Genomic DNA, 24,284 nt, shown 5'->3' on the forward strand with positions numbered 1-24,284 from the left:
TGTGAAAAAGCCTTTAGACCTCACAGGGTTAAACACAAACTTACACTACGGAGCAGGCGTAAGAGCCCTTCTGTGACTGGCTCTCACGGATAAGAAAGGTTCCATCGCATTTGCCTCTCAGCATTTCCTCAGCCTGGGTGCGCTTGATGTCGCCCACGTACCAGGTACACTCGTCATGGTGGGGTGAGCCCTCATCTTCTTCCAGTGAGAAAGAGCTGAAGATGCAATGAACAAAAACTATCAAGCAGGAAAGAAACTCCGGACAGAACAATGAGCTTAACTACTGCCTTCATTACTGTCAGAGGTGCAGCTGCCTCCACTCATGACAGCACAAGATGCGGCGCCATCACTTACTCATCAGCATCATTCTTTATACCCAGCCATTCGTTGATCTTCTTCTGCCTCGTCCCCTTCTGCGTCAACCATCTGAAAAACCAGAGGACAACAGAATTAATGCTGACCTACAGGTTACTTCCTGTGGATGACATTTAAGGTTGTCACAACTGTATACAGAATAAATATATGAATATGTAAAGTTCAATTTCATGCATGGATAAAAGTTTACTTACATTAAGTACTGGTCCCTGATCTTGCGAAGCTGCATGAGATCTGGCTTGAGGCTGTTCATCTTCTTGTCAATCTCTCTGTTATCAGACACCTGCTCTCTCAGGTCCTGCTCCAGTTTACGCTTGCTGTCGTGGATCTCCTTCACACGAGACTGCAAACGCTCTGAGTTGCTCTGGATTCTAATTTGCAAGAATTCAAACATTATACCTTCAACTCACCAAAATGTTGTTTAAATATAGCAGCTTTGTTTGCAACTGTGCTAAAAACAGAATTATGCATACAAACGTACTTCTGTATTTCCTTTTCGTTGCCCTCACGCTGGAATCTCTCCAAAGACTCTTTGCTGTACCGCTCCTGAGTCTCAAACTGCTCTTCAAAGATCTTGATGGTCTCGTTGAAGGCTTCAATGGCTGTGCGTTTCATCTGCAGCTCCTGAGACAGAGAGAGACGTTTCAATCCAGCTCCATTTTATCTTCAGGATAAACTGCATATTGTTACGGATCACATCAACAAACACTACGCACTATGCTAGTTTAGGATTTATAATACTCTGAAATACATCTCTTGTTTGTGGTTGTCAGCATGTGTGCTATTCAAACCTGCGAGGTGCGTGTGTACTCCTCGTACAGAGAGTCGTACTCGCGACTCTTCTCCTGGTACTGCTCATGATAGATCTTCAGTTGCTCTCCCACCTCCTCTATGCTGTTCTCCTTCACCAGCTGATTTTTTACCACATGAAAAACAGATGACAGCAAGATCACCACTTACTGAAGATTCAGACCAACTACATTTGTCATGTTATTAATGAATATCTTTCTCGATTTGTAAATGAATGAGGGAAAATTATGAGCTGGATGATCCACATCTTGTGATGACAGCTGATTTATTTTAATGTAATGTGCAGCTTCACCCACCTGCTGGTATTTGGAGATGGGATACAGAAGCTTTGTGTCCAACTTGGCGTTGTACTGGGCCAGTGACTCGTGGCGGTAGTGATTGATGAGCTCCACTACAGACAGGAAGGTCAGAGGCTCTGAGAAACCATACCGCGCGTCTCTGTGATAAATCTTTATAAGCTTGTTGTTCCCCCCCTTCCTGCAGACGGAGACAGGAGCCAAGAGAACATGGTAGTAAATAAGACGATGTACTGTGATACATGTTGTCCGTCAAGTAGCAAAGGCCTGGTTTGTTTCTACTATATATCATTTTCCTATGGCTATACTAAATCTGAAGTGAGTATTGAAGAACAGCTGTTACTTCACCTGAGTGTAAGAGTGTACTCGCCCTCCAGTTTACTTGAAGCATCTCGGACCAGAAAGGTGCCGTCTGGAGTGTCTCGCATTTTCTCATTCACCTCCTCCCTGCAAATATAGCAGCATATTTAGATAGCTGCAAAAAGTAACGAGGAGGCCAAGCAGGAACTTGGTTTTTTGTGTTGCAGCGCCCCCCAGTGGTCATTATTTTCTTGGCTGATCAGATGTCCCACTTTTTTCAGGATTTTGATTGACTCTAGTTTTTAAAGTTAACACTGCAAAACAGATACTTTAAATACTGTCATCATCAAAAGTACAGGTTTAAGCAACTACTGCAAAGAAATTAAAAGGTATGGAAAAGTCTGGAAGAAGCTTGTGGAAGGAGAGTCTGGCTTTTTTGTTAAAAGTTCTCCCCCAGGCTAAGAATATCACACTAAGTCACAAAGAACATGAGGTTAGGAAAAAAAGATGGATGCTTAGTTACTGAAATGAAAGATGATCAGCAGACACATCGGCAGCTGAAATGATACTTTTACTAGTTACTTTTCACCATAAGCTTATAGGAGCTGCTGCAGACTGTATATAAACTGAGCACAAAAAATAAATTTGTCTATGGGCGACTATTTCTTTGTTGTAACAATGCAAATTACACAAAGCCACGACTGCTGTGCGTCGTCATTCTGCAGCAGTGTGTGACCAAGCTGGTGACCAGCAAGAGGAAGGGGTGCCAGGCAGCTGTGGCCGTGTATGGGTCTTCCACATGATACTGAGCACCCCGTTTGTTAAATCAATAAATTCTTAAATTACCAACATGTTTCTTCAGCGCTTTCTTCTAGACAACCTCAAACAAGAGTCAGTAGCAGAATAAGCTGTTTGCCATTGGCAGAGAAGATTTAGCAAGTCTGCCACATGCTGCTCTGCTGCTTGACCCACAAATGTATAAACGTGGCACCATTTAAGAAAATAAACAAGTTTCCAGTGGTGTAATATTTATTGCCAAGAAGCATCATTACAACAAAGAAATAATAGACCAAACACAAAATAACTTACTTTTTGTGCTAAGTTTTTAGATGTAAGTAAAAACGTTTGAAACATTAAAGGTGCGTTGCTCTTTAAGAAAAGAGGCATTGGATCTTATTTAAGAGCAAAATACTAACATGATTTCACTAATTCAATAACACAGAAATCTTTATGGATCTGTCACAAGTGTCCATTTAATCAGACATTTCTTTAAACAATACATCAAACAAAATCAATATTACGAGCTCAAAACTTGCCTGGATATTTCGCCCCAGTACCACTCTGCATCATTCAGCAGGCTGCTCGTGTCTGTCATGGCTGATGGTGTCATTTTTGACTTCACAGGCTTCGCTGGGAGAACTGCAAACAGACACAAACACATCAGAAACCCAGACCTCCTTCAGCAGTATTTTATAATAAAGGAATGGATCCAAGCAGTGTTAAAACAACATAACTTACCTGGAGGAGTGAGGTCTTGACCTGTAGTTCTCTCTATCAGCAGTTTCTCCACCACCAAGGTGGGGAACTCATCATCCATTGGAAACCTGCCATTCAACAGTTCAAATTTCCAACATGTAGATTTAGATTTGCTAACTCTTTATCATCACTTCACCTTTACATATTTGTTACACATTTGTTTCATGAAAGTAAAAAAAACCCTACTTACCAAGCAGTAGAGGGGCCGGTCCAGATAAGCAGGGGGCCAAAGATCTTTCCCAGCGTGTTTGTATCCAGGCCATTGCTGGCCTGTGCCTGAGTGACCTTAGCCAGGTGTGTGAGGAGGTACTGCAGGGTGAGACGGTGATGGAGAGGGACGGTGGTGGAGTTCTCAAGCACCTGGCTGACTTCTCTGTTGTGGCTTCCAGCTACCGCCCCATCTGAGAGAGGCATAAACGTTATGAATAACTGTGTAGGCTTCAGTTGTGTATCTTTATTACAGCTGGCTGAAAAAGGAGAATATAAGGAGTGCATTTGATTGTATTTGGTAGTTAAAATGCATGTGATTAGTTCATGTCTCTGAAAACAGGACAAACATATATATCAAAAATGAAATCAGAGAGTCCTTTGTGTGGAGGAGAATCAGCTGAAGCATATCTAACATGCCTCAGGGAGCTTGCCCTCCTGCTTCCATTCTCTCAATGCTGACATCAGAGTGAACTCAAACAGCAGCGCACAAGGCTGAGTTTAGTTCTTGTGCAATTCTTTCGCTTAAATTATAGTCACTGAAGCACTGAAAGGTGCCTTTCTGTCCACAAAAACAACGGCAGCAGCTCATTTGTGCGTGTGCTGTTCTATAACACTGTACTGCCATTTTGTCTACACCCCATAAAATCTCCATCTTAATCAGTCATTCTGCGTATGTTTTTCCTATAGTTATATGTGAGCCCATTTCTATAAAACAAACAAGAATATACCCCAGAGTGAGATGGTTTCACCTTTTATTAATTATGTTCTTTTGCTGATAATAGAAACAGATTTGGCACAATAAGGTCCTGAATGCAGCTCTTTTGTTCACGTTTAAGCCCATTAAGTACAAACTGTGTGTGCTGCAGATTTTCCGGTGAATACTCCGGGATTTTAGATTCATTTTTTCAAGCTTAAGGCAACACTCATTGTAAGTCATGCTGTCAACGTTTGAACGTCAACTTGTGCAAACTTGACTTTCTCTTGAAACGCCTAATTCATCACGCAGACACCAGTGAGTGTTTCAAACGGTCCTAGGGTTGCTTTTCATACTGCACCTGCATAACCTTCGCTCCCCTGAGCAGGCAGCTGCAGAATATTTAATTTGTACTGTTAACATTATTGTAAAAAGAGAAAAAAAATGCACAAAAGATGACACGCTGTCCCTGTTGGAAAAACTAAATGCTCAGTCAATACAAGCAGCAACTTTAAGATTTTTGATCTGTGATTTGATGTACCTGCTGACTGCTGCAGGACATGCTGCTGCATGAGAGCAGTTTGTAGGTGAGGGTAGATACAGGCAGGGATGACAGGTGATGGAAGGTCTCTCAGGTACTGCAGGACGCTCTCAGACAGGAAACCTAGATCCCTCTGAACCACGTCACTCTCTGGATGATCAATACAGAAAGCAAAAGACCAAAAGGTGCAGTTTGTTAGAATAAAAAACTCAAACAAGCGTCGGGGAAAAGTTTAAGGACTAAAAAGGCAGTTTAATCAAGGAAAGTACACAAGAGCGAACACATCATGTCAGTGTTTGGTGTTTTTTTCCACTTCTAAGCTGAAACTTCCCGAAGCCTAACACCAACTGTATCTTCTGGAGACCAAAAAAAAAAAAAAAGGATTTTTTTGGAGGAAAAAAGTTATATTAATTTGGTATTTTCCAATTAGCTTTTATTTTTATTTTGTACTGGCTTGTGTTGTTTCAGTTATTTTCTGGAGTGGATTTTCTTATTTAAATCACTGAATTGGACCTGCTGAAGAGCATGCAGGCTGAGAAACCATCCCAAATATACCTAAGTTCTGTTAAAGAAAAGGATCAAATAATGTCTAAAACAGATAAATGACAAATGTAACTCACCAGAGCACAGGCTGTACACCGCACTATCTGAACCCGAGGAGCTAGGTGTCCTGTACAACGTCTTGCAATCCAGACCTGAGACACACAGAAAGAGCAATTTTAGTATATGTGTTCAGAAGGAACGAAGAAGCACAGAGGACACATTTAGATGGAAAACAGAGAAGCAGTGACAGATTGTTTTCTGACACTATGGCTACGGACTTGCACTAGATAATTTAACGCAGTGCAAAAAGCTGGAAATGGAAAAAGAAGGCAAAGGCAGCGCAATGTAACTATGAAATCTAGAAGTAACAACAACAAGAACAATAATTAAAAATAATAATGTGTGCCATTACTAGCTGAATGTCTGTAAATACGTGACAGTTCAGTACTGTATCCAACAACAGAGAGAATGTGACCGGCCCACAAAGTTCAAAAGCAACATCCGAAGAAGGACTCACACGTTTGTAGTGGAGGACTTGAATTTTCAAGTTATCCATTGCTTTTTTAATTTTGGGGATTCAGAGACTTTTTTTCTTTCCAAACTGTGGTCATCTCATCTATTTCACTCTCAGCACTAATCATCACGTTTCAGTTCAACCCATTTTTGCCAAAATAAAATTTATTTTTGGACAAACAGCTTATTGTAGTTCCCTGCGATTTCCCCCAGGATTTTGTGTTTTTCTTGCTTTGATGATGAAAAAAATTTAATTCATATTTTTTGTTAGTGATAATAACTCACAAAGGATATATTCAAATTCTAAACATATTAGACTAGGTATAAAATATACTCTGCTCTATACTCTGATACTTTTTAAAAACAGAACAAGCCTGCTTATAAGAGTAAATATGATACAACGGAGCTTAGTACTGATTGTATTGTGTGTGTGTGGATACACTGTTTAAAATTACATGTGAGACAAGTATGTTTTATTTTATTTATCTAGCCAAGAAAATAAATATTTGTTTGACTTTTAATTAGCCGTTTTGCTCTTAAGTCAGTGCATGCATCCCAGTATTTCTGTATAAAATTGTATATTATGTATTTCGGTATACTTGATATACTGGATTTTTTTCCAAGCATACACATAAATGTTGAGTAAATTAAATGCAGCTGTCTCATTATCCAGCACTATGTAACTCAATTCACAGACAAATTGTCTGATTTGTTCCTGGGCCTCCGCCGTCACAATTTAGCTTTTCTTTGTCTTGCATGAGGGTAAACGCCTTGTCTTGGACAACAAAAAGCCGTAAGAAGCCGTGAAGCAGTTTTTTCACAACTTTTTAACATTCTGTACATGAAAGAGTTTGTGAATTGGTGTGAATGACACAGAAAGTTAGAAGGAAGAGAGAGAAAAAAAAGGCAAAACTGTGAATGGAGTCCCACCGAGCTCTATTTGTTAATAACACGGTGTGAATCAAACCCACTGCGCAGGACTCTTAGCGGGTCTGCTTTCAGTTAAACCACACTGAACTTATATGTACTGAATGTGAATGCGCATGAGCTTGTGAGAGCACTTGTACCTCTGTGCGACTGTCTGCATGTCTGCACATGTGCAAACGCTGGCATGAAAGCAAGAAGCAGATGGCGAGAGGGAGACAGTCGCACGTAGATGAAAAGACAGCAGAGGCAGCGTGACAGACAACAGATGAATATCTTGGCTGGTTTGTATGAATATACCTCTCTTTTCTATGGCTTGTATGAGGCCGACGAGGGCCGGGGGAGCCGTCTCTGGTGGTGTGAACTGCTCGCTCAGGTCCGGCACAGGAACAGCTGAAACAACAACACAAATCTCAGTCACACTGCTACATTGACAAACCCCGCTGTTAAGTACGAGCACTAAGAGAAGCAGGGCACGAAATATGTTCATAATATGTACAAAACTTAGGAGGAACACAATAAAACATAACGGGAGTTTACACTGGGTTTTTATTTCACAAGCTCAGCCATTTTCAAAAGCGCAGTGGGATTTATTTATTTTGCATTTGTTTGCACAGTATTTAATAAACAAAACAAAACACTTCTTATAAATAATTAATGGACAGAAATGTCAAAGGCTGGGACACATTGTCCTCCTCAAATCTGAATGATGGGATATGACAATAACTGCAGAACAATTTACTGACTGTACTAAAGGAAGAAAGGGGATTTCATGCAGGAGTGAAAGTAAAAAGGGTCACCAGAAAAAAAAAAAAGGCATCGAGAAAAGAAAAAAAAACAAAACTTTATCTACTTTACAATTCCCCACAGACTAAATCAAACATCTTTTCAGTTGGAGAGAAAGAGGAAAGGAGAAAGCTAGAGGGAGAAAAAAAAAGGGAGATCCCATTTCCCTCCCTCCCCCTCTTTTTTCTCCCTTTTCTTTTCTCCGCTCTCGTTCTCTCTCCTCCCCTTCACTCCGTCCTGCTCAGTGTTTCGCCTTAGCTCTTTGCGTGAGTGGAGCACAATAAAGGATTTAATCAAAACTCCTGAACAAGCAAAAGCCCTGTGGCAGTGTGCCAGGCTCGGCCCAGCTAGAACAGGCAGGCAGCGCCTCTTATTCGGCCCCAGAACAGGCCTGTGAGCTGGGTCTCTCTTTTTTTCCTCCCCCTTCTCTTTCTTTCTTTTTTTAAGGAGGGGTAGTGGAGGGGGGTCTGGGAGCAGGGAGGGCCTGGCCTGGCCGGGGCTTGGCAGTAGGCTCCTGTTCCTGGCACGGCTCGGCTAAACCACTGCTGATTATTAATTTGGGGAGTTCAGACAAGAAACGCCGCGTCAGCACATTCCTTGCTCTCTCTCCCGCTCCTCCATGTCTCTTAGTCTCACTCGCTCTCTCTCATTTGCTCTCCTGTTAGTGGATTTTTTTTCCCTCTTGCTCCTTTTTGTTTTGACCCCCTTTAGGCCTCTTTAATTTAAGTTTTTATTCGACTATTCCCTTTCTTGTTTTTTTCTTTCTCGCTGTTTCTTTCGCGCTCTGTGCCACCATGTCGGCTTAAACATGGAAACTCTGCCTAGCGGTGTCTCCAGCTCTCTCGCAGGCACCGACAGCTCTTCGTCTTCTTTATACTTGTTGGCCATTTTGGATTGCAGCCTTGTCCCCCTCTCATCGAGCTCGCTCTTTTTTATCTGGTTTGCAGTCTGGCTTTAGATGTGTGCAAGTGAGAAAAAACCCCAAAAACAGTGCTGTGTGTAATGTAACCTTTCTATACACAAAGCTGACAATTTGAAGGTCAGATCAGTGTTGCAAATCCAGTATTTGTATGTTTGCACTGACTCACTCGCTCAGTCCGAGGTAAGCCTAAGACAGGCAAGAGTAGGCTGGAGAAAGCAAAGCTATGTGAAGCAAAATATTTGCTTGATATCTTCTCGATCAGTGTGCTTATGTAATATGTAGCTGGCTGTGCTGCGTTCTCCCTCTCAGACCTCTGTGTCAGAAGCTGAGCTTTTTCCGTGTACAGCATGAATTCCCAGGTCGAATTAAACCTTTGGAATTTCCTCGCTTTAGCCTAACACTCATGCAAAACACACTTCATGCTGGTTTCAGGTTAATGTCTTCTTGAACAGTGCTTAAGTTGGGGTGTGGCTTTCAAGTGCAACAGCAACAATAATATGTTGTGAGCTTCACAAAAAAGAAAAAAAAAGAAAGAGAAAAGCATTCATTATTTAAAAAACAAACAAATGTTATTTTATAACCATTTACATTAAACACAACACTGGGCCACCCACACAACCGCGAAGTTCCCAGTGCACAGTTCTTGTGCTGATCTTAATGCTAGAAGAGATTTGGAGCTCTGTGGTCATGGGGTCAGAAGAGCGTTGTTGACTTTGCAACTACACCTACTATTGCTATCAACCGACAAGTAGAAAAGGCTGAACTGCTTCATCCTTGCTTATTGGTTTCAATAAAGTAAAACTGCTGGTTTCAATTAGCCGTCGAAACACTAACTCTGCCCGTCTGAGTTTCCCAACATTAGTAAATGTCAAACCCCAGATAAACACTGGCCTTTGGTCTGTATCGAAGCCTAACTTAAGTGTTTCCATTCCTATAAAAGGTATGATTGCCCTCCAAATGCACTTAATATTTGAGGCTAAAATGAAAAAAAACTTTGGGATAGATTTTTGCTTGCATTTTGAACCATGGCAAGTGATACCATGAATGCATGTATTATGTGCAGTGGTGACAGGGCCAGTTGGCGTCTGGCTCACAGATGGTGGGTAACACCGTGTAAGTTGCTGGTCGTGTTTCACCGCTACATGTCTTCACTGCACTCCAACTATGTTGACAGGCAATGCATCATGACTGGGCACACCATCCACTCCTCTGTCACAACATATTTCAAAGCTACACGTGTAGTAGTGAGCCCCTGAAAACTCAACAAATGGAGGTGATCTGTTCTCAGTGCCCAGTCTGGTTTTACTGGGCTCCAGGCATTACTGGGAAGAACGACAAATGGCACTAAAGACACTTTCTGTGAAACCCGTAAGAGTAGGCTCACTGGGAGTTGATTCGTACAACATAAACATAGCATAAAAGATGAACACAGCCACCTTCTCACCACTCAATCCTGGGTGCGATGCATTGTAGCTTCAATGTTAGAATCACACTGTTTATTTGGAGCTAGATTTTACCATATTTAGATAAGAGGATGGCGTTCTAAGTTATCAGCTAACGGCAGTCAGATTTGTTACCAAGCTGATTATAACCTTTACAGGTGTACGGGCGATCGTGGCTCAAGAGTTGGGAGTTCGCCTTGTAATCGGAAGGTTGCGTGTTTGAGCCCCGGCTTGGACAGTCCCGGTCATTGTGTCCTTGGGCAAGACACTTCACCCGTTGCCTACTGGTGGTGGTCAGAGGGCCCGGTGGCGCCAGTGTCCAGCAGCCTTGCCTCTGTCAGTGCGCCCCAGGGTGGCTGTGGCTACAATGTAGCTAGCCATCACCAGTGTGTGAATGTGTGTGTGAATGGGTGGATGACTGGTTGTGTAAAGCGCTATACAAATACAGGCCATTTTTACTGCAACAGCACAGATAGGCATGCACAATTATTGAAATTTTAAATCTCAATCACAATTTTGGTTTTTCACAAATAAATGAGCATGACTGTGCAATATTTACAATGCATGCTGAGCAAGCTAAAGGGCAGCTGGAAGTTTGTACTTTGAGACTACCTCAAACAGAGTACAACATAATGTACTAAGAGAAAAGAGACACTATCATCGGGTTATGTAAAATTTTATTGTAAGTGCACACTGCTACAGTTTCTAAAACTGAAAATTATATTTAATGCTTTAGTAAGATCATTTATTATTATTATATGGCTGTTAATTCATAAAGATACAATAAACAGATCAATGATACAAAATCATTTATCATTATTAACACATTTAAAAAAAAACTGCTAGAATCGACGACAAATGCACACAAATTTTTTAACTTTCTATGTCAATCCATTTGCAGCCACCATAGATGTGGACTGGGCACAGCTCGCGAGCTTTTCTTTTTCCTTTCACATTTTTTATTTTTCCCCACAGCATCTTGAGCGACTTCTTTTAGTCATTTACAAACACATTGCCACAATTTGAACGACTTTATTATCTTCCTGTGCTTTCACTAGTCAACAAGGTCAGTCAATACATGCTACAAAATAAACGAAGGCCTAGCACTGAATACATAAGTTAACATTTGATTTACTGAAGCTATTAATCGTCAATAACACAATTTTGCACCTAAATAAGTTCTCCTGTATGGCAGTAACATTTTCTCTAGCTGCAGAATGCCACAACGATCTGCAAAGAAAAGAAAGTACAGCTGGTTTTCTGTATCTGCAGTTGGATAGGGTGGCCTTGGCTTACCCTATAACCCGTGCCTCCCTCCCTTTCCAGCCTCTCCATAACTTTCCCATTGTCTTTTTCTACTGTCTCAACCTCCCTCCCACCCTTCTCGTGTGGGTTCTTTGAAAGTGTTTTCCTGGTAAGGCGCAGAGAAAGTGAGGAGGAGAGGCCTCTCCTTTCAGAGAACTGGCTTCGTGAACATGGTTTATAGCCGCCCAGAGACACTATCAGACGAGTATGTGAATCAGGGTTGCAGAAATGGAAGGAGGACGAGGGAGGAGAGAGGGGTGGGGGTGCGAGTAGGAGAACAAGGGAGGAGTTTGCAAAAATGCCAAGCCATGGTTCACTTCAGCAGGCAGTTAAAGTGAGGCCAGAGAGAGGAGAGAAGGAAGGCAAAGAGGCGGAAAAAAAAAAAAACTTTTTTCAGACTCATTACCGTCGCAGGTTGAGAAATATCTTGAGTCCATTTTTTCTCTGTTTACATTTAATTTCTATGAACTCAACAACAAAAGAGCAGCACATCTGGAGTGTGAGTCAGTCTATCGAAGTCCCCCGTTTCTTTTTGGGTACAAAATGCTTGCACTCTATATGACACCATCTGCCAAGCCTACCCTCGCAATGTCACTTTAAAAAGAAGAAAAACTGTTTGCATATTTTAGCCAGCAAGAAATCTCCGTTTTGCATTTCACTCGCTACTGCTGAAAAACAATGACGCAGTTTTTGCATGTACTTAAGCCAAGTTGTTGTCGGCATTCTACGGTAACCCAATTTCTCGAATGCAAATGCGTAACCTGGTTTCTTTCACCAGATGGAGATGAAAATAATGGTTAACAGGAGGACTTCTGATAAAAGAAATACAATTGGGTTCTGAGAATTTTACAAGCTTTTGCATGAGGTTGAAACATTTCCTCTCCAGCTGCTGTGTGCAGTGTTCAAATTAATTAAATCCAAATATCTGAATAAAACCAAACAAAAAAAATACCATACAAGTGTAAATGAACCACTTTGTACACACATGAGGAGAGCAAGGGAGACATATTACAGACTTAGTCCTAAAAAAATAAATGCATAAAAATACAAACATAGCTTTTAGAGCAGGGAAGCCAAACTCATTTTATATTGTGGATCACATACAGGCCGATTTGATCTTAAGTGAGTCAGACCAGTGAAAAATCTCCTTTCTGTCACTGTAACATAGTCTAACTGCATATTTAATCCCATTTATAATAAAGAAAATAGTAGAGCAATAACAACAGCACATCTCAGGTTTTCTACACCATAAACAAATGATGATGTAGTAAATGAAAGACATCAACAGCATGAATCTTAATTTGTAAGAAATACATTTATTTTAGTGTGGATACATTGTGAAAACATACTGTTAAAACATGCATTCTATACTAGATAGATAAAAGTTCCTGTTTGTTCACCAAATTATTTGCTTACCTATTATTTAATTCCTTTGATGTAGTATGAATGACCGTGGGGAAGGTCTTAATCAGTAGGATAAGTAGGAAAACTTATGAAAATACAATTTAAAGTCCATTAATTTATGCCCTTGTTAACATTTTCCAAAAAAATCCAGTGAGTTGGACTGGAGTCTTTGCTGTGCCGATTCTGGCCCCGGGCCTTATGTTTGACACCCCTGTTTTAGAGTCTAAAATTATGCTCAAAAATGACTAGCTAGCCGCTATAGTAAGTAAACAGCTGTAAAAGTAGGGATTACAGAGAAGAGGTGAGTGTATCGCATATAATAATTTTCACTTGAGCTATGACCTCTCTTGTTGTGCTTTACACAAATAAATTATAGTTTAACAGCTTTTAGTGAGGTTGAATTATTCTTAGTTGCATTCAAGCCTGTAAAGCAGTCAACTCCCCTAACCACCAGGCCTGGTACTGGTAATGTTACCATCTCTGTGAATAGCAAATGGTGCCAGAGCAACAATAGCTCTATTCACAGCAAGTCTAGGGCCTCTGTTCTTTCAAGGAAATGAAGATGATATTTGTAAAGTTTGACCATTTCTAATGTACAATGCACTTTTGGTGCTGAGCCAAAGTACCCCTCCTTGAGCCACTGCCCTGCCTCCCTCTCGCCCACACCTCCCCCCTTTCTCTTCCCCTATTTCACTTGCTTCTTCTGCCCCTGTCTTTCCAAATCACAGACACAAGCGCCAGCTGCCCAACTGGTTTGTCTCACTGTCAGTCAAAGCACGGGATACTTACAGTATGTCCTTACCTGCTTCTGCTGGAGAAAGCCCCCTGCTTATTCCCTAATTCATGTCCTTCACTCAGCCTTTAAGTATCGGCATGAAAAAATCAAATTTGATAATTCTGCAGACATTTGTGCTACAGCTATGACACTAAAAATGAAAAATGAGAAATAAAAATCACACTAGTTGAATGAGGCCCCCGTGTATTTGGCCATACACCATGATCAGCCAATTGGATACACCAGAGGTAATTCAGAGTTCACAGCCTACGTGCTCAGAGTGGTACTAGCACATCTGTCATTAAAAAAAAAAAAAAGAGCAAAAAGGAATTACAGAGAATAAGGAGAGGAATGTGTGGTTTTATGTGGAGAACAAGGAAGCAATAAATTAACCAGCTGAATCCAAAAGCAATGAAGTGTAAATTAGAAGAAATTGATGGAAATCTTGGGAGTGTGGAAGAACTTTGGTCACAAATCAAAGTTTTACTTGAACTTGAGCTTGCTAAGGTAGACCAGTGCATGCCAAGTCAATGTTTGACTTGGAAGCTGCTGCAGCTCAGAGCAGATTCTTAGCATTATTAATAAATGTCAGTACTTTAATAAAAGCCATGGGAGTGAAGAGGAGTGTGACAGAGCAGAGCATTATCCCTGAGTAAAAAAAGGCTGTTGTATTCCTTTTACTGTTGAATAACTCCTCATTTGACAAACTAAAAACACACCTATAAAAATGTCAGTTTGTCAAAAGTGCCAAACAATCCTCCCAGTATCCTTAACCCAGGCACGTCCAATTGAAAACAGCATCAACAAGCCCTCCAGCCTTTGTGATTCTTGATTACACTGTGAGGGGTCACAGCAAAAGAGAGGCATGCATTTTTGTGCACTGCAGAGACAAGTTTTCCTGCGTCAAGAGCCGCAAAGACAGACACAATCAATACCAGACCAGTAGAGTCTGATAGAGTCTTGTCAGTCGACGGATTAGCACTTTATTATTCAACGCAGACTTAAGTTGGCTACGCTTACAAAGAAGTAAAGCTTACTTAGTATAGATTAAAGGGTCAACTGGCGGTCACTGCCAAATGTGAGAGCCTTATGAAAACATCAAGTACACCAAACTAGCTGCTGCTAACAGCTGGGCATGCGAGAAGTTGTGTTTTTCTTTTAAAACTTTGGGAGGAAAAAAAAGCGAGTTTAACTGTTAGACCTAAAAAAAAATAAAAATAAAAATCTCTACACTGTAAGGCTAATGAAGGAGCACCAGGTTTGTGTGTCTCCCCCTGGTCTTTGTCCCAGTTTTCCTGTTTTCTCCCCACTGTCTTATCAAACACAGACCAAAAAGCTCCCCACCTCAAAAAACAAAAACAAATGCAGCTCAAAATTACCAAACATCTCTTAAAAGGTAAAAGGGAGCAAAATAAACAAACTATTATTTAGCATATTTCTGCATCAATATTTTCTGCACATTCAAGGCCAACTAACAAACTAACTCTAACTAACTAATTGGCTAGACATTTAAACAAGAAAAAATGAGACTAGCTGACTAAGAGGCAGAAAACCCTCAGGAAACACTTAAAACTACTTTAAATGGACACATTTAAAATTCAGGCCCAAAAAATTCTATATTTTAGGAGCTTAATGAAACCATTTATCATTTCCTCGTTGATTAAATCATATTTTAAATGTCGCCAAATTGTGCGCCCAACATACAGCCACTCGTTTTTATATGAAACTACAGCAGAACAGCGCTCGTTAGCATCATTCCACCTTTACTCGTTCACAGCTTCTATTCAGAGAGCGCGCAGGATGCAGCAATAACTGTCAGGGTGGAGGTCAGCAGCATTGTAACATCTTTGAAACAGTGGCTGTTGTACAGTAATAAAATAAGAATAATTTATTTAGTCAGCTAGCATGTCTGGCACGTACGAGTGAGGGGATCAATGATTAAACGCCTACCCGACTAGTCGCTCACATCCCCATATGTGCAAGTTAAATTATTCTGATATTTTAAAAATGTTTAAAATTTAATGATATCTCACTCTTTGTTATTATGTTATCTTTTTTACTTTAAAGGCCACCTTTAGTTTACAATAGTGATGTGCCGTGAGCGTCTCACCACTGGCTGCTAAAAACAAACAAAAAAACAAACAAAAAACAGAAAAAAAGAAAATGATCTAAATAGTGCCCCCTACCTTGAGTTGACTCTGGTTTGGGAGCTGCAGGCAGGGGTCGTTGGGACCTTGGCTGACTCGATGGGAGTGCCATCTTGATGGGGCCCACATACTCAACATACGTCCCTGGGAAGTCGCCTCTCTGCTTAGTGCGCTCGTTGTACCCGAGGAGCCAGCCCAGGCGCTCCGGGTGCTCCACACAGCCCTCCTGGTAGTTCTCCATGGACATCAGAGAGGCCTTGCTGACTGTAAGGAGGTCTCCAGGCTGCAGATCCAAGTCCTCGTCCTGGTCCTTGGTGAATGTGTAGAGGGCACGGTACTGGAAACCTTCCGCCGCCATTTTGTGACAGAGGCAAAAAGTAAAATGGCCACCGCTTCGAGGATTTAGGATCGGCCTGAGTCCCGCTGTAACAACAGGGTTAGGCTAGACAGAAATCCACCTCTGAAACCAAAATTGTGGCTGAGTTACTAGAGTCTGGTGTTGGTACAGTGGCTTAGAGGGTCGGGGGGATGAAAGGAGGGGAAGTCAGCCGAAGCTCAGCAGCATTTTTAAAAGTTAATAACGAGGAGCTCTGCTGCTTTTGTGTCTGCAGTGCCAGCGGCTTTACACCTGACCGGTGTTGGTGGACTGGTGCACTTTCCTCAGCTTGATACCCCGGTTGAGCCAGATGATGGAGCAGAGGGAGATCGTTGGCAACATGCTTTTTCAAGCAGCAAAAACCTGCTGGCTGGGTGCTACTGGAACAGCCTGGAAAAGGGTTTTCCCAGTGACAGGCCCCGTGTCGTTGGCTCTCCGCGGTTAAATCAAGTGGCCTGATTGGCGGACGAGTGCCAGGGTGGGAAGGTCTCTAATCCTCTCTGGCTCTTTCAGATATCCCACATGTTTGGGGCAGGAATAATGACCGACCTGTAGGAAATAAAAAGTGCAAAAATTAAAATTAGGAAAAAGACTTAAAATTTAGTCGAAAAAATTAAAGTAAATAAAACTATTTTAAAAAAACAATAAAAAAAAAAAAAAGGATTAAAGGTCAAATCTATTCAATAAATGGCAATAATTAACGCGACTTATATCTATGTGAAACGAAGCCTAAAGCGGCGCATGAAAATGGCGAACTGCGACAGCTCCATGCATTTGTGCAGTCTTCGGTTAGGACAGAGAGCTCGGATGATGCTGCTGCGTCATAACCAACAGCAGACTGGGTCCCTGGACAGGAGCCTCCATTCCCTCCACTCTACATTCACACACTCACAGCCTTAACTGACTCGTCACAGTTTCCACAGGAACAATAAGTTTTCCTGTGAAATGAACGTCTCTTCAACTCACACGACAGCACGTACGATTAACAGAACCCCAAAAAAGGGGTTTTAGCTGAACTGGCATGCAAAGGAAAATAAGGACTGCACCTCGACCGTAGGGCGACCAGAATTTTCTAAGACGTGCAGAACCCTCTGCAACAGTTCACTCTCCATCAGAGAGAAAAAAGGTAGCTCTGTGTTGCCTAAGAAATATTTTGACTTCTGTCAAATTTACTGTACCAAGCCTGCTTCAGATGGGAACGTTGAATGGACAGCCAACTGAGAAACCACAGTGAACCATCACAATTCATATTACACCCCTTGAAGTCACTTATCTCATAGCTTCCACATATAGCAAAAAGGTCAGTCCATGGAAATGTAACGAACGTCCTCTGATAAAGCCGATTGCAAGGCCCAATTAAATGCCAAGCGCAAGTGCGCAATATATATCCTATAAAAGCGACACAGCAGTCTTAAAATGCTAAATATATCAGTATTAAAGGTTTGACTAAAGTAAATAAATGAAATCTGTCGGTCAATCAACCAAAAATTTAAAAAAAATCTACATTTTTTGGAAGTACATGTTGGAAACACTTGGTTATAAAATCCACAGTAAATCGTGGAAAAATTAATAGGCAATTTTGGCCGAGTTTCGAGCGGCTGAAATTTAAAAATGCTAAATGCTAAACTGCAACTATGCTGGGAGATGAGACGGAGTGGGCGAGAAAGAGAGATTATGGTTTCCAGATTAAGTACGACATCTGTGGTCTGTGGACCAATCAAGGACAATGGTCCTACTAACCTTCCTGGACGTGATGTCAAAGAGGAAAAGAAGCAGGTGGAGAGTGAAGGTGAAAGTGGCACAACGACTGATGGAAGTTTCATCGTGATGTGGCAGTAACAAGGCATTTGGGGCAATTTTCCAAAACGTCCAAATCTCAATAACCACAGGCCTGGTTTGCGAGGCCCGACGCTGTACCAGCGTTTCATAAATGTCCATAAATGGCCAGTATTTTGAATAATGTGCTGCAGACGCTTAAATACAGTTGGGTAAAAGCATAAAAAATTCACCGAAACGTCCAGTTTGCAGCCTTGAATGCCAAAGTGCATGCTTTTGAACCTTAGTCTAGATTATCCTCTCCACCCCCCTCGACATTCCGAAAGCGAACGCACATTCACTGCAAAGCTTTGTGAATAAGGATGTTGTCTTTTTAATAAAAAAGGTTCAAGAGTTACTGTGATAACAGAACGCTGCACAGTGCAAAACTCACCCCACTTTAGGTTCAGAGGGAAGCCGGACAGGCTCAGCCAGACTCTCGGTCCAACATCCTTCGAGTCGAGAAGCAAGAGGTGCCAGGCTAGACACGTGGCACTGGCATACCCAACCACAGCCCGCAATCCTCACACCACCATTACCCCCCCACCCACCCACCCCCAACCCTAAACTCCCTCCCTCTTCTCTCCACCTGCTCTCCACTCCCCCCCAAACACACAGAGTCCTGCCTCCAACTGACCCCCCCTCCCGATCCTCAACCAGCGAAAAAGTCCAGCCGTTTTTCCAGTTGCTGTAATAATTTAGTTCTTTATAGTCCGAGTCCGGCTGCAGTAAAGCAGCAAAAACAAGAAGAAAAGGAGGTAGAGGAAAAGGCAGAGCGCTCTTATTCACCAGTCCTCTTTTAGTATTTAGTTCCAGAGAAGAAAAAGTCGCACAAGGTGAGAGAGGAGTCATCTCTGTTCCTGTCCTACTCTGGCAGTGTTGTAGTAGCTCACAGTTCAGCACAGCAGTAGCAGCTGGAAAGCTCAGCGTCTGTGGATCCATGCGTTTTTTAAGACTGCATTCAGTCTGAGCAGACAGCGGCAAAAAGCAGCGAGAAAAGAGAGTGAGAGACGGAGCAGTTTGCTATCAGCAGAGTCCAAACGGCTGAGGAAGACCACAGGAAAATAATTAATGAATAGGCAGCGAGTAACTCACTGTTGCTAGAGAGAGGGAAAGCTAATCCTGGCCTCTGATTGGCTGCTGCTCTGGCCATGTGCTCCCCAGTCACCAGAGAAACCGGGCAAATCAAGGAAATGTTCTAATATTAGAAAATGTATCTAGGCAGTGATAAAACATCTGACCTAAACAACTCCACTTTTTCCAGCACCTTTGACTTTTTTCATCTTTGCAACTGTGATGACTGTTTGTAATATTTATTGAAGTGATTATTTAAATCAAGTGCAGCTACCCTGGGAGAAAGATGTAAAAGAAAACATGGAAAAACTCAAGACTAAGTGTGATTGGAGAAAACTCCATGAGTCACAGTGAAGCTGTGCAATGGGATGAAAGGAGATGATGTTTGTTTTTCTGAGTTCACAGGGAGAGGGATACAGTTAAAAAAAAATACAATAAATAATACAAAATAAAATACTTATTAAAAAATGTCACTAATAATTTATTAGTCTTTCACTGTGTGGGTTTTTTTTTCTGGTAACTGACATTTTATATATTGCATTTATTATTGGTGTGATTAAATCGAGACCTACAAACTGAAGTCTGCTTTCTAAAGAAAACAAATGATGTGTTTAGTCAGCCAGCACAGCGCTGACCTGTTTGTTGCACCAGCATGCGTATATAAAATGCCAAATAAGCTATTAAAGGCATCACTGACACTGCTCGAGGATCAAAATGCCACACATCTTACATCATCACTACTTGTAAAATTGGTTTGTGTAACCGAATCAGTGGATTTTAAACAGATGTAATCTTTTATTTATTTACTGGTTGTTTTTCTAATTTTTCTAATGTTTATATACAAGTGCAGAGGAATGTGCTAAAACTCAAATGTGAACAAATATTTATCTTTTTCATGTTATTATCATTGTTTTGGGGTTTTTTGGTCATCAGTTTTAACAAAAGTAAACAAACTTGATGTTCATGATGACTAATTTGCCAATTAAGAGAAAGTGATTTCGAGGATGACATTTAAAATAGAAATGTTCATGTAGAGTATCGCTGTAGCCAATTTTTCCTTAGGACCGATCCATGATGGTGATTTAAATATATATAATAATTGTTAGATTATTAGTAATTACACTGTTTGTAACTGGTAGATTAGTTTCTATGTAGATCTAGATGCTGGTGAGCTTCTTTACACTCAAAATGCAAATTTTGATCACTTCAGTCATAGCGAAGAAAAATTATGATTTCATGATGATTAAGAACTTTTTTATTTAACACAGTAAATAAATATATGTAATAGGTAATAAGGTTATTTCAGTTGTGGTAAATAACAGACACATGAGGCTAACATTGCCATATGCCATTTTTAGTTTACTACTTCCACCTGAACAGCTCAGTGGTCATGTCTGAGAAAGTTTATTACATTCAAGAAGCTTAACTTTGAGAAGGTCCATCTCTTTGAACATTTAAACACTTCCACAGTGGACACAGTGCTTTAGTACTGGATGCGCACATGTCCATGTCCCTTAGTTGGTTTAGTCCCCCTCAAACAGTGGTGCAGTGTGACATTTTAAGCTGTTACACCAGATGTATAACACCATGTTGCTGATTATGATTTTTTGTAGTATTAATCTTCTTGAGAGAATGAAAACAAAAAGGAAATTTAATGATCAGTGCAATAAAAGCTCCTCAAAAAGTGACAACACATCTAAAACTACTAGAGAGATTATGCGTGAACAAAGAGTTGCTAACTGGCAAGATCCCTCACATCTCCATGTCACCAAAATAAGGAAACACTGATTACATCCATCTAGGCCAGAAAGAAAGTAGTTACTACTGCATCTGAAAGTGGCAAGGGAAACCTGTCTGACCAAATAATTATTTTTTAAAAACAGCTGAGGAGTTTAGGAATGCACCCTAAGCTTAAAAACACAAACAAAAGATTAACACGTCACATTACAGATCACTCCCTGTTCCACAGACAAAATTCTGGGATTTTTTTTATTCATAAGCATTACTATCATTTCTTCTCTTTAAAACTTTCATAATCACAACAATGCAACCAAAAGTTCAGACATTTATGTGGGCACAAACAATGTATTTGTGTATGCATGTTTTGGTACTTCACGGCCCTGCTGGGGAAGTACTGACTACAGAACCACCATGCATGCAGTCTGGCCGCAGGCCATCTGTCCACATGGATCTGAAAAATCTGCTGCGCCACAGGCAGATAGGACGGGCCAAAAACACCAGAGCCTGCAAGGACTAACTTTCCAGACTAAAATTGGTTCTTACGAATTTTATGATTCCAGTTTCGTTCACCTGAATTCTGTCGCAAATGAAGCCGAAAAGCTCACTTTGCTAAATAGAAACATCTGCTAGATTATTTAGCACCAAGACTGCACTGTTCAGGAAAGTCAACTATGCTGCAACGCTCTAAAGTTAATGAGGACTCTATTTATCAGAAGCGATAACTTTAATCCATCTGGTCAAGATTATGGATTTAAACATTTCCACTTCACCAAAGATATCAAATCTGATAAACCTGCAAAGTCTGCATCACTTGAAAACACAAGACACAAACAAGATAATGTGTGCCTTTATCTCCTCCTCAAAGAAAGAAAAAAAGCTCCCAAACCCTTTCATAACCAACTACATTTGACCGAAAATTGGTAATATGCAGGTAGCATACTGCAGCCTACATCTATAACACATTTATTACAACAAATCTAATCAAATTCTAAAAGGAATCTGTTTAATCTGATACAATAAAGAAGTTTTGATAATGCAAGTTATTCCTGGATTGCAGGAAAAAGCAAAAGACAAGTCCCAGATAATTGCAAGCGACCAATAAGATTTGTGTCCAGTGTGTTGTGGTCAGGAGGGTAATCGACTAGGACTTTAAGTCGACTCATGATTGTCTCTGGGAAGTTAGAAAAAAAAATCACAACCCCACAAAGCACAGAATATGCAGTATTTCCAGGCGAGACATGACTAAACTGTCCTTAAAGACGAACTCTGCTGCTATTTTGATAAAAAAGGACCATTTCAGTTTAACTTCGACATCAAACAAAAATAACCACAGCTTTAGTGCCTCTGCTGGAACTTGAGGTTAGTTTAGGTTTTCTTCACCCCCTCTGAGAGGTGTCACTTGGCATTTCAAGAAGCACCACTATTTCCTCTCTCTTTTTATTTTGTGTGTGTGTGTGTGTGTGTGTGTGTGTGTGTGTGTGTGTGTGTGTTTGTGTGTGTGTACGTGTGTGTGGGTGGGGGGGCATTTAAATACAACAGCCCTGCCAGTCACTCAGAGCATTTCAAGACATTTGAGAGAAGAATGAAAGCTTTGCCACAAGTCATGCATCACACCGATAAAGCATATAATGGAGGACTGACATTTGGTTGCATAATGCTCGATTCATAATTACAAGACAGGGGGGTGCGGGGTCTCAGCACAGTTGAGTGGCTTGTCTCATTATGCAAGTGGCACAATTTCCATTAACTCCTCGATGGATGCCAAATCCTTAAACCAGGGATGTAAGAGACGCATCTAGTCAGGCCTTCAGCTACTTTAGGCCTCCCATAGTCTGCAGCCAAGGTAAAGACACTGGTAACACATACTAGCAATGGTATACACGGGGAGTACACTACAAATATATTGCAAATGGGTCTTTTTAGTAGCGTTAAAATACAACTAAACAGTACTACTGAGACACTGACATTACAGAATATTTTAGCACCAATTCTGGCAAACTTGACAAGTCATTTTTAATCGTTTTCACGTCAACAAATAAGCCAGAGAAAACGGTTTAAACTTTGAAGCAGCTTAAAAAACTTGCTCGGCATTTGTACGTCAGCGAGCGCGAGCACCGAGCAGCGCGGCGCGAGGGCGAATTAAAGTTAACATTTCACCGTAAAGAGCACAGAAACGCACACGAGCGAGACAAAAAAAGTAGGTCTCCTTTAAACTTTAAAAGTAGGACACAAGTCACCAACGTGAAGCTGCGTGTGCGGAGCACACTTGCAGCGCTTCCACCATTTTCCAGTACAGTGGCTGCCGTACTGGAAATGTGCAATAACTTGGAAAAACTCACCGTGGATATTTCTTGACTCTTCGCACTTTTGGCTTCGTAGCAAAAGTCGCACACAAGATTCAGAGTGTTGGCTTGTCTGCAGACGACGGCTTCTCGGTGAGCTCTAAACTTCCAGCAAGCCTTTGGTTCACTTATTAATTCCGCGTCTTTCTTTTCGCTCTTTCTTTCTTTTCCCGTTCATAACTCCCTGCTCCAACACACAGCCATTTTCCAGCTCAGCACGGTGCAGGGAAGGAGGGCGCGTGGGAACTATATAAGAGTGCGCGGAAAGTGACGAACGTGAGCGGAAATGTCCGAACCATCAGTGAGGGGGTCACCGAATAGACTCGGAGACAAAAAAAAGAAACAAAACAAAAACGGAAATTTGAAGCAGACAGTCTCCAAATCGTGTGTTTTGAGCTACATTTAAACTAAAGAAATGTGTTCATGTGAAAAAAGAAAGCGGTGAACCACGCGCTAAATCCATGTGCTGTAATGTGTTAATTAGCGTAAAATACTTGATCATCATCAAATATAAATTATTCTTCAGCACGGCCTTGACTCTCTTGAGCTGCTTTCTTGTAAGTTCTTGAAGTAGTCTTTAGGAATGGTTATCCAGGATTCAGAGCTCTCCTTTGGATGTTGGCTGTCTAGATGATCCCACACTGCTTCAATGATTTTGAGGTCCGGGCTCTGGGGAGACCAATCCATGACTGATTTGCTTTTCTTCCCAGGGATACTTTAACTTTGCATTGGCAGTAGGGGTGGAGGAAAAATCTATACAGTATGGTATTGCAATATCTTGCATACAGGAACATCAGATATTGATATTAAATAAATGAAAATACTCTGGAAATACTATGAACAAGAGGGCTCATCTCACTTTACAGAAGGCAACCTTTCCACAAAGAGTTGCTTTCTGGCTTGGATGGACTGCAATCACTAAAGGAAGGTTGTTGGAGGTTTGTAAAAAACCTCTAATTTATAAATACAGGCAGATTGCCAACATGCTGCCATGACTGTGAAGGAGTCTTTATAGATTAGGGCAATTCAAGGGGATTCAACTCAGCTCGCTGGCAGCTGGTTGCATACTGGTGATTCCTACCTGTAATTGGCAGGGTGTTTGGGATCATTGTCATGCTCGAAAACGAAGCTGTTGCTCATTAGATGCATTCCAAATGGTTGATTAAAATCTGAGGCTACTTTTTGCACTCATAATTCCATCAATTTGATCTCTAACACAGCCTCTGATGAGGTTTCAGTGAACAGTGATGGATCAACTAAAGGGGATAGAGGTATCCGAGTCCTGTGTCAGTTCTTTGAGGAACTTTTTCCCATTTTTAAGGACATGATTTTCAGGTTCATCTGCTCTAGTTTTTAGATTTGCTTCTTCTTATTTTGTCTCCCACTGTCCAGTTTCCTCAAATGTTTTAAGGAC

General features: G+C 41.1%; 1 protein-coding gene across 2 annotated transcripts in view; it reads right to left on the reverse strand.

Moving 5' to 3' along the window:
• The window catches only part of pik3r2 (phosphoinositide-3-kinase, regulatory subunit 2 (beta)), a 31,651-nt gene extending 8,552 nt beyond the window's left edge, over positions 1 to 23,099 (reverse strand). The window contains exons 1-15 of one of the 2 annotated variants that reach the window (XM_006786738.3): positions 22,868 to 23,099; positions 15,563 to 16,448; positions 7,043 to 7,135; positions 5,383 to 5,457; positions 4,763 to 4,912; positions 3,508 to 3,718; positions 3,300 to 3,385; positions 3,098 to 3,200; positions 1,830 to 1,928; positions 1,482 to 1,662; positions 1,167 to 1,286; positions 857 to 999; positions 570 to 746; positions 355 to 426; positions 45 to 215 (exon numbers count right to left, since the gene is read on the reverse strand). In XM_006786738.3, the coding sequence (XP_006786801.1) occupies positions 45 to 215; positions 355 to 426; positions 570 to 746; positions 857 to 999; positions 1,167 to 1,286; positions 1,482 to 1,662; positions 1,830 to 1,928; positions 3,098 to 3,200; positions 3,300 to 3,385; positions 3,508 to 3,718; positions 4,763 to 4,912; positions 5,383 to 5,457; positions 7,043 to 7,135; positions 15,563 to 15,881 (2,000 nt within the window). In that variant the 5' untranslated portion in view covers positions 15,882 to 16,448; positions 22,868 to 23,099. Of the gene's footprint in view, positions 1 to 44; positions 216 to 354; positions 427 to 569; positions 747 to 856; positions 1,000 to 1,166; positions 1,287 to 1,481; positions 1,663 to 1,829; positions 1,929 to 3,097; positions 3,201 to 3,299; positions 3,386 to 3,507; positions 3,719 to 4,762; positions 4,913 to 5,382; positions 5,458 to 7,042; positions 7,136 to 15,562; positions 16,449 to 18,108; positions 18,238 to 22,867 lie in introns of those variants that run through there. The other variant, XM_006786739.3, reaches the window with a different exon arrangement.
• Between the last annotated feature and the right edge of the window lie 1,185 nt (positions 23,100 to 24,284).

The sequence above is a fragment of the Neolamprologus brichardi genome, chromosome 18 (assembly GCF_056152115.1).
Source record: "Neolamprologus brichardi isolate AB-2024 chromosome 18, ASM5615211v1, whole genome shotgun sequence".
Classification (NCBI taxonomy): domain Eukaryota; kingdom Metazoa; phylum Chordata; class Actinopteri; order Cichliformes; family Cichlidae; genus Neolamprologus; species Neolamprologus brichardi.